This window comes from Hyperoodon ampullatus, assembly GCF_949752795.1.
Source record: "Hyperoodon ampullatus genome assembly, chromosome: 2".
NCBI classification, from domain to species: Eukaryota; Metazoa; Chordata; class Mammalia; order Artiodactyla; family Ziphiidae; genus Hyperoodon; species Hyperoodon ampullatus.
Window position 1 is genome coordinate 110,079,332 of NC_136915.1, and position 10,685 is coordinate 110,090,016.

Sequence of the window (10,685 nt, forward strand, 5' to 3'; positions counted from 1 at the left end):
ACAGAGTGAAGTAAGTCAGAAAGAGAAAGACAAATACCATATGCTAACACATATATATGGAATTTAAGAAAAAAAAATGTCATGAGGAACCTAGGGGTAAGACAGGAATAAAGACACAGACCTACTAGAGAATGGACTTGAGGATATGGGGAGGGGGAAGGGTAAGCTGGGACAAAGCGAGAGAGTGGCATGGACATATGTACACTACCAAACGTAAAATAGATAGCTAGTGGGAAGCAGCCGCATAGCACAGGGAGATCAGCTCGGTGCTTTGTGACCACCTACAGGGGTGGGATAGGGAGGGTGGGAGGGAGGGAGATGCAAGAGGGAAGAGATATGGGAACATATGTATATGTATGACTGATTCACTTTGTTATAAAGCAGAAACTAACACACACACATTGTAAAGCAATTATACTCCAATAAAGATGTAAAAAGAAAAAAATGTTGGTTGTAAATGTCCATCAACAGATGAATGGATAAAGAAGAAGTGGCACATATATACAATGGAATATTACTCAGCCATAGAAAGAAATGAAATTGAGTTATTTGTAGTGAGGTGGATGGACCTAGTGTGTGTCAGACAGAGTGAAGTCAGAAAGAGAAAAACAAATACCATATGCTAACACATATATATGGAATCTAAAAAAAAAAAAATGTTCATCTCACTGAAGAACCTGCAGGGCAGGAATAAAAACGTAGACATAGAGAATGGACTTGAGGACACAGCGGGAGAAGGGGAAGCTGGGGTGAAGTGAGAGTAGCATCTACATATATACACTACCAAATGTAAAATAGTTAGCTAGTGGGAAGCAGCAGCATAGCACAGGGAGATCAGCTTGGTGCTTTGCAACGACCTAGAGGGGTGGGATAGGGAGGGTGGGAGGGAGGCTCAAAAGGGAGGGGATATGGGGATATATGTATGCATATGGCTGATTCACTTTGTTGTACAACAGAAACTAACACAGTATTGTGAAGCAATTATACTCCAATAAAGATCTATTAAAAAATAATTAAAATGTTGGTTGAAGGAATGAACAAATAAATGAATTAGGACAAACTGTTTATGCAACAGAATCTCCAGACAAACTGTGAGCACATCACATATAAGGAATATGTTTTGTTCATCTTTTTGTCTCCAGCACCTAGCATGGTATCTGACACAAAATGAATGTTTACTAAATAGCTATTTATTAAATTAGAGATAAGTGATAAGTACAGTTTACTTTATAAATGCAAAGAAGGAAAAACAAAACACATTTGTTGTATCATGTAACCTTGTACCAAAGATTTATGAATAGATTTATTAATGGGGTGGAATTTCTACCTTGAAGATATAGAAGTAAATGTGGAGACTGAGAAGTCAGGTCACCTTAGTCCTCTAGAGTGGTTAAAGCTAACTAGTCCCTGTGAATGAGAATCTAGTCTAGCTGAAGATCTCTAGCCTCTATTTACACAACATTGGCCCCAGGACAACACAGTCAGGGCAGGCTGTGGTCACATCTCTTAGTCTAAGAATGCATACCTGTTAGGGAAATTTCCTATTTCTAATGAAAAAATAAAGACCTTGGGTGGAGAGAAGAAAAGTAGTAGGAGTGTCACTTGAAGCACAAACAAACATGGAAACTGAACAGACAATCTCTGTATCATTACATCTTCTTCAAGAAAGGCACACCAATTCCCTTCCAAGGTATATCAGTATGTTGCACCATTGTGGAAGGAATGGAAGAGCAGGATGGGGTTGGCTGGCCGAAGTCACATCTTGGGGAAGCTGGCCAGGTTGGCAATGCCACAAGCGTTGTTCTTATTCCGGGCCATGAGGATATAGCCTTTGTTTCCCCAGTTTTCTCCCCAGCTGTAGGACCAAGCAAGGAAAATACTTAGTACCCTCAGTTTATTCAATAAGACATTTACTGAGTATTGTACCTGAGTATAGGTACCGATGTTTTACAAAAATGAATAAGACAGTTTTTACCTTTAAACAGTTTAAAGTCAAGAAATGGAGGCATAGTGCTATAGGAGAAATATCTTCTGACCAAGGGGATCAAAAAGGGCTTAACAAAAAAGGTGGCATTTGAGCTGAGCCCAAAGGCAGATAGAATTTGGACCTGTGGAAATGGAAGCCAGCAGGGGAGTGTGAAATGAGTAACAGAGGCAGGAAAGCATGGGACATGTGTTAGGATCATGTAGCTGAAATACAGGGTGCTTGACAGGGTGTAGTGGGAGATCAGGTTGAGTGATCTTTACTGCCAGGCTAAAGAGTTTGACTCTCTGGCCCATGATAGTAGAGGAGACACTGCAGTTTTCTGATTGGGAGAGTAAAATCATTCAACTTGTGTTTTATGAAGAGTAATCTTGAAAATGTGAGTCTAGAGCATAAGAAAGAGGCAAGAGAGGCTGAAGCTGGTGATCTTGGTTTCATAGAAGAAATGAATGAAGCTATGAGAATTGATGAGATTGCTAAGGAGACGAGTGGAGAGACTGGAAGATTAGATACAGGTAGAAAAAGACAGAGACAGAGACAGACAGAGAGAGGGAAGATTGGTCTATACATCTTCCTAAATTGTTTTCATGAGTTTTTTGTCCTTTCTCCCCAACCAGAAAATTCACCAGTTACCCGGTACATTTTACTTAAGACTTTTACCCTACCACCGTTCCCTTCTCCAGGGGTCCCCAATGATCCTGATCCTGCCTAGGTGTGTCCTTTATTCTTCCCAGCTCTCTTGGCACTTGATCAAGAAAGGACAGGGTAAGTGCTTGGGCTGGGAGTCGAGAAAGGGAGAACACAAGACAGAAGCTGTGGGAGAAGGAACATCCTCTTAGAAAGGTGCTCAGGTTCACTCTTAATTGGAACTGTGATATAAAAAATTGCTTCAGGTTTGAAGCAACTCCCAGCCTTACATTCTATCCTGCCAGCCCTCCAGGCAGCAAACCCAACCTGGTTATACTACTGCATTGGCCTGTGCACTCCCCAGAGTCTAGGACCCCTGCTCTTTGGAGGGCACCAAGGACAGAAAATTTAATCAGTGCTACTGCTAGGCTGGTGTTGACCAATGAGGAAAGAAATAGAATAACTACCCTAAATCTGCCCCCCTACAAAGTCACAAGGGGCTAAAGAGAAATGGGGAGCCAACTACTAATAATGTGTAGTTTTATTTGTTCCCAATAATAGAGAGGGAAACACTAATTTTTGTTGTTGTTGCTCATATCCAATTTCTGAAAAGCATTTCTCTTCACAGACTTCAAAATCTTTGGCCAGTTCTTATATATGTCTATCCTAGGTGTATCTGGAAAGGCAAAAAGCTGCACAAGAGGATACTAAACTTTTACTTTGTTTATACTGTACCCTACTGCTTATAGACAGACTGATGATGGAAACCTCTGTAAAAAATCAATCACATTAGAGAGAAAAGAAAGAAAAAAATATAATTCCAAAGCTCCTGCTGGTTCTTGGTGCTACTTTATGTTCTCATTTAGCTAGGTCTGTCTTTCTTAGGGGGCTATGAGATCACTGAAAACAGACACCTGCTCATGTGTTTGTGACTAAGCACCTTGGACATATGGCAGCTGCCCAACACATACCTTTAGTACTCTTGTCTGGTCATTAAATGTTAGAATTAATAGCCTCTGATTGGGAAGGTAGAATTGAAACATCTGAGAAAACTTTCTCTTGATTTAAGAGAAAGAAAGGAATATTGGGAAGTTGGAGTTGAGGGTGAGTGTTAAGAGGATGACATGTAGCGTTCCCATCATTACCTGTTTTTAATTATCCAGTGCTTGTTTCCCTTCTGGATCCCGTATCCCACTGCCAAAACTGCATGGTTCAGATTATCGCTATTGCAGTTTTCATCGTAATACACACCTAGGAAACAAACTATCAAGGTGAAGCTTTCTGCAATCCAAGGGTCGCCCTGTGAGGTCTCCCACTCTAGGAGACCCTCTGTAGAATCCCATCCCAGTCAGGAGGGCTTACGACAGAGATGCTCTGTGCTGTGGCAGCTGTTTATCCCTGGCAGACTCAGTCTTTATGGAAACAAGTACTGAAAATGCTCAGTACCCTTTGAGAAGCTGCCCAGCCCACGTCATAAGAGACGGTTGATTGTGCTCCATAGGAACAGTGCCTTACCTTTTCTGTAAAACTGGAAGGAGGTCAGGCTTGCATCAATGGCCACAGAGACGGGTCCCACTCGGGCCACTGCCCTCTTCAGAGCTTTTTCATTTCCCTCAGGGATCTCTCTGTACCCTCTGCACTTAGCTGCCTTGCCTGTTGGGTTGTACATACAACTTTCATCCTGGAAAAAACAGGTTGAAATAGGACTAGGACTAAGCAACAGGCAGTGAATCAGTGAGTGAGGAGTTCTGCCAATGTTTTGGGTGATGTCAGTGCACTAACAGGGGCAGCAGACTAGAGTCTCTAGAAAGGGTCTGTTCTCTGCTCACCATTTTAGAAACTATAAAAAAAAGAATATGAAAAGTGGATACCTTGTACCATACACAAAAATCAGCTCCAGGTGGTTTTAAAACATAAATGTGAAAGGAAACACTGTAAAACTTAAAAAAGAGAATATTTTTTAATTTCTACCTCAGGGTAGAGAAAGATTTCTGAAATAAGATTTTTTTAAAAGCACAAATCATCTTCTGGCAATGTAGTATGTGTGATCCTCAGGACGCAGGGAGGCAGCAGCTGCTGTGTGGGGAGGAGGCCAATGCCAAGACCCAGCTAGAGGGAGGACATTGGCCCCATGCACATATAACAGGCAAAGGGTTCTGGCTGGACCCTTGTGCTCTCATGAGATAAAAGCACATAACATGACACTAAAACAAATTAATAAAGAACTTAGCAATTTAGCCTGTGAATTTCCAGCGTTATGTTTTGCAGGTCTAGTTAACGATGATATGCTTCATTGTCAAGCCACAATTATGGAATCTAATGGGAACCCATATCAAGGCGGTGTATTCTTTTTGGCAGTTCATTTTCCTACAGACTACCCCTTCAAAACCCTGAAGTTGCATCTACAAGAACACATTGTCTAAATATTAACAATAATGGCAGCAGTTGACATGATATTCTAAGATTACAGTAGTCTCCTGTCTTAATAATTTCTCAAGATTCCTTTGTTATCTGCCATATGATCCAAACTCTTGATGCCTCCTAGTGCCAAAAATTGCATAGATCTACAAGTAAAATAAAATATCTAAGGAATGGATTTGGAAGGATACCACGTGATGATACTTTAAAGTAAAAATAACCTGTATTATGGCTGGAATGAACTTAAATTACTGTATTATCTGGCTGCTGCCCTATCAGATCTCTTCTTTTTTTAAATTTTGTTTTTCTTTACCTCCTTCCATTCATTTACACGTTCATATAAGAAGTTCTTTCAGTTTTGGACAATAACTGCTTTTAAAAACTGTAAAGTAGAAAAGAGAACAGTTGTCCAAGATTCAGAATGTTAAAAATGGAACACATGTTTTATATGGCTAATTCTTCATTTTAATTATTATGAGACCAAAATCATTGCACATTTCTCTAAAATGATGACGAGATCATTTGAGGGGGTAGGAGAACAGAGATTATAAGTCAATTGCTCCTTCTATTCCAAAATAGGGTTTCAAATGTTATGTAATTTTCCTTTAAATTATTCAGAGTTTCTGAGTTATTAGTTAAACTGTCTCTCAACAAACTGGTTAATATAGTACTGAATAAATGATGCAAGCTGTCAATGGATAAGTGATCAACTACTAGCTCTAATAATATTTAAGTTATGTTTTTAATATAGTTAGACAACCCTTTAAATTGGTTGCCTGGATTAATCAATATGAAAAAAGTTATAAGCGGCATGTGGGATCTTCCTGGACCGGGGCACGAACCCTTGTCCCCTGCAGCGGCAGGCGGACTCTCAACCACTGCGCCACCAGGGAAGCCCAGGATTTATTTAATTTTTTTTATGTCAAGTGACAACAAAAAGTTGTCAGAAGAATATTTGACAGTTTACAAAAGAATATTTTACCACGCCCAGGTTATCTCACTGACTGGCCTGATGTACTCAGAATTCAAAAGCTAACCTTTTAGGACAGCTTCAGTGTGCTGCGCATTACGGCAGCAGCCCCAGGGTCAGATATGGACTGGGGACCCAGCAGTTCTGAGAACTGTACACAGAGTAAAGAAAAAGCTTTCCACACACAACCTCCAACTTCTCTGACTTATTTACCTGACAGCTAAAAAACCATAACATGGAATACTAATGGCATGACATTTATGAAATGCAGTAGTTTTGATGTGGCCAATGTCACAATGATGTGCTGAAGTGACATTACTATGTAGGTTGCTGAATATCCAGTAAAATGGATCTGTTCAGTCATTTACATTAATGAGCATTTTGTTGCAGGAGATACCATTTCAGATGACTAAACACGAATAAATAAAACTCGTTGTTACTGGATTTTTTAAAGGCACAAATTGCAAAAGAAAAAAACTAATAATTTTTCTACACTAAAATTAAGAACATTTCTGGATTGAAAGACGTCATAAAGAGAATGAAAAGAAAAACAGACTCACAACACACATAGTATTAGTATCCAAATATCTTTTTTAAATTCCTAAAAATCAGTAAAAAAGAGAACACAACCTAAAGATGGGAAAAGATATAAACAGTCAATTCACTGAAGAAGAAATGCAAATGGCCAGATAAGCATACCAATGAAGAGATGAATCAATAGGATTTCTTATACTGTGCAGGTGGGAAATACAAATTTTTCCAAACACTTTGGTAAACAATTTGACATTATCTAGTAAAGAGGAAGATGCACATACCCCAAGACTCAGACAATTCTGTTCCTAGATATTATATTCTAGTAAAGAAATTCTTGTACATGTGCATAGAAGACATGCCTGGGAATGTTTGCAGCAGATAAACAGATCCAATAGATAGATCTTGGCTCTGCTACATAACTAAAGGTGTGAGTTTGAATATGCTATTTTATCTCTTTAAGTGTCAATGTCCTCACCTATAAAGTGAGGATAAGGGTACTTTACAGGGCTTTTATGAGGATTAAATGAGAACATGCACTAAGTACATGGCTTAGCACATGGTAGCCATCATTTGTATTACTCAGACTTGTTATCCCTGCTTCAAAGGCTCTTATTGCAAAGGCCCCATATTATATTATCTATCAACCCCATGTATATAAAAAGCCCTCAGATCTTCTTCCTTTTAGATAAGAAAGATCTTCCTATTACTAAAGGACCTTATAGGAGGAAGTGAGTTGAGCTCTAAAACTGCAATAAATATGAAGCAACTTGCTTTTTCTCTCATTTTATACATGTTAGCATGTTAACTTACATAATTTGCTTAAATGTTCCCCAAACCCACACTGAGATCATACAAAATAAGGCCAAGTGATTCATGAAATTAGCATGGTGGGCCTGGAGATTTGTGATAGGAGTGGAGGAGTTGAGCAGAGAGTTACAGAGACTGACTCAGAGATCTATGGGGTAACCTGTCCTCTGTTTTTTCTTCAGGGCAGAGAGGCAGATAGGAACCATGGTAGCCTAAGCTCCCCAAATTCTCCCAGACTGTGGGAATCTTCTTGGCCTTCTGTGGGAAATTATCCCATCAAGAAGGCTGGATAGGGTAACAGAAAACAAGATTTCTAGACTTGTTTCCGGTACAAAATGTCATGCTGGGGAAGGAGGAGCCATTACAGAGCTGTATGACTGCATGGGACAGTCTCACCTGTCCAACGTATGGGTAGGCATCTTCAGAGTCAATGCCCCGGTTCTTCTGCACATACTGGAAGGCATTGGTCATGTAGCCCCCTCCACAGCCATCATTCTCAGACACACAGTCCACCAGGTTCTGTGGACTCAGATTTAAGAGTTTGCCAGTTTTCTTCTTGAGTTGGCCCTCCAGGGCACCCACAGAGCTAAAAGCCCAACAGGAACCACACTGACCCTGAGAGGCATAACAGAGAAACTATCAGTCATTGCTGTTCACACTTCTTGTTTCTTCCTTCTACCTGCCTGGTGAAATTCCATATGTTTTATAAATTCCAGCACCTGTCCCCTTGGCTGTGAAGTCTTCCTATTTCCCTTCATTTAACCTTTGTTGCAGTGTTCTATTGCTATTGTTGCTATTGATAACTGTGGTTACTATTGTTACCATTAGCTGTAGTAAAGCAGAGTACAGCTCTTCCTCCAATGAATCCATCATAAATTGAAAATATAGTAAGTCAAAAATGCACTTAATACCCCTAACCTACTGAACATCAAAACTTAGCCTAGCCTACCTTAAATGTGCTCAGTACACTTACGTTAGCCTTCAGTTGGGTAAAACCATCTAACACAAAGCCTATTTTATAATAAAGTGTTGCATATCTCATGTAATTTATTGAATACTGTACTGAAAGTGAAAAACAGACTGGTTGTAAGTGTATTGGTTGTTTACCCTCGTGATCATGTGGCTGACTGGGAGCAGTGGCTCTCTACCACAGGCCAACATCAAGAAAAGGTTTCATACCACATATCCTAGCCTGGGAAAAGATCAAAATTCAAAATTTGAAGTACAGTTTCTATGGAATGCCTATCACTTTCACATCATCATGAAGTCAAAAAATCATAAGGTGAACCATCAGAAGTTGGGGACCATCTGTACTGGTTTTGCAACGCACTAGATTTGTAACCTTGGGTAAATTACTAAACCTCGCTGTACCTCACTTTCTTTATGTGAAAATTGTGGATAATAACAATATACTTAATGGAATTATGAGAATTTAAAAAGTTAATTCATGTAAAGGATGAATTATTATGTGTAATAATAATAATCTCTCCAAAAGTGCTAGCTATTATTATTAGTGTTTGTTCAGCTAGATTATACATTTTTCTTTCCTTCCTGTTCTATTTTTTAAGACTGGGGATTTCTTGAGGACACAGGTTATATGTTAGTCATCTTGAATCTCTACTGCCTAGCACTATATCTGGTAGGTTCTGAAAAAAATGTGTTTGTTGAATGAATGTTAAATCAAGTGTTCATCTGGTGGATAAAATCAGCCTTGTTAAGGTTGTGGGAAAACTTACATTCTCATGCTGGTAAGAATGTAAGATTGTACAAACTTTTTTGGAAAGGATTCTGTGACCTACTGATTCCAATTTTGGGATTTGTTTTGCATAAATATTTGTATATATTCACAAAAATATATGCACACAGGGGCTTACAGCAACACTTTGTAGAAAAGAAAAAACAGAAATAACCTAAATGTACAAAAACAGATGATGAGTTAAATAACAGAATAGACTTTACTCTCTTAGCAGGGGGAGAGGTAACTTAATTCTTTGCCCTCTTTTCCTGATGCCCTCCTACCTTAAGAACAAAGAAGCAGAAGAAGGGAGAGGTCATGCCAGTTTCCATACCCACACCCAAGAGGAAGGAGGGTACCTGGTTTTTGACAGGAGTAACATATCCCTTCTTCCGATAATCAACAGAGTCTGGGCTGCCTTCCCAGTCTGGGATATAGAGGGTGTCATTACTGCGGGAATGAGAGGGGGGTATTTTGAGTCCAGTCATCTTCTGAACCACTTCTTCACTGGTCTGGGACGAAGAAGAAAGAGGCCAGGCATAAGCAGGGAACCAAGACAAACAGGGCAGGCAGACCAGGAGCAAAGGATCAACTCACCATATCCCCCAAATGGTTCATGGCCAGTTCATATGTATGGACACCAAGAGAGGCCTCAAGATTATGGATGGAAATATGCTTCAGGTTTTTTTCCCAAATTAAACGCCGAGAGATTTCATCCACCTAAACAGAGAATAGTCAGTATTGGCATAGACTGTGTCCTGTGTACAAAGTTATCTACATAATACTGTGGAGGTTTCTAGAAGAGATTAAATTTACAATCATAGAGGGTTTACAATCCAGTTGGGGAACTGACCATGGGATTATTAAGAGCATGCAAAAGAAATATATAAAACAAATAATAGAATGCAAAGCTCTGGAGAGACATATAGGGAAAAAATTGCTTATGGATTAACAGCATTAATCTGAGAAGGCTTCCCAAAAGAGAAATATAAGACAGTTATGAAGAAAAGGAAGGATAGGACTTGATGGAGGGTGAATTGAGGAGTAGTAATGGAAAGTATATGTTAACAGTTAGGGACCAGGGGCAGGTTTGCTTGGTTGTAGTGGTTAAAGTATTGGGGTTGAAGAAGGGAGTCTGGAAGCTAGGATTAGATGTCTCAGGTTCCAACCCTCCCACCATGTTCCCCTCCAGGTTCCCAGGCACCTTGCTGTTATACTGCTTTCTGTAGGTCTTCTTCCATAGCTCCCACTGGGTGTTCAGCATCTCCTCGGGGTACAGAGCAAGGCTCACCACAGGCAGCAGTAGTAGAACCTTGAGCCCCCACATCCTGGAGAAGGGGATAATTAGGGGACACTCTTCTATTTGCCCAGAGGTTCCTAACCCGGCTTGGGATGAGGAAATAGCTGGAACCATATTCTCAGACAGGGGGTTCTTAACCTTTGGTACTCATAGACTCCCATGACAAGCTAATAAAAATTTTCAACCCACTTTAGGCCCTCTTACCAGAAAAATGAATGCACACACAATAATTCTGGGGAGTTCATGAACCCGAAGTTAAGAACGCCTCCCTCTGGACCACGAGGCAGAGGAAAACTAGGCTTTACAAGGA

General features: G+C 40.0%; 1 protein-coding gene across 1 annotated transcript; it reads right to left on the reverse strand.

Annotated features, from left to right (window-relative positions):
* Positions 1-1,184: 1,184 nt before the first annotated feature.
* On the reverse strand, positions 1,185-10,417 carry CTSK (cathepsin K). Its single transcript, XM_079698658.1, has 7 exons — positions 10,280-10,417; positions 9,673-9,795; positions 9,435-9,587; positions 7,737-7,955; positions 4,127-4,292; positions 3,757-3,862; positions 1,185-1,855 (listed from the first exon to the last, which is right to left on the reverse strand). The coding sequence occupies exons 1-7, from the start codon at positions 10,400-10,402 to the stop codon at positions 1,756-1,758; spliced, it is 990 nt and encodes a 329-aa protein (XP_079554784.1). The 5' UTR covers positions 10,403-10,417; the 3' UTR covers positions 1,185-1,755.
* Positions 10,418-10,685: the final 268 nt, after the last annotated feature.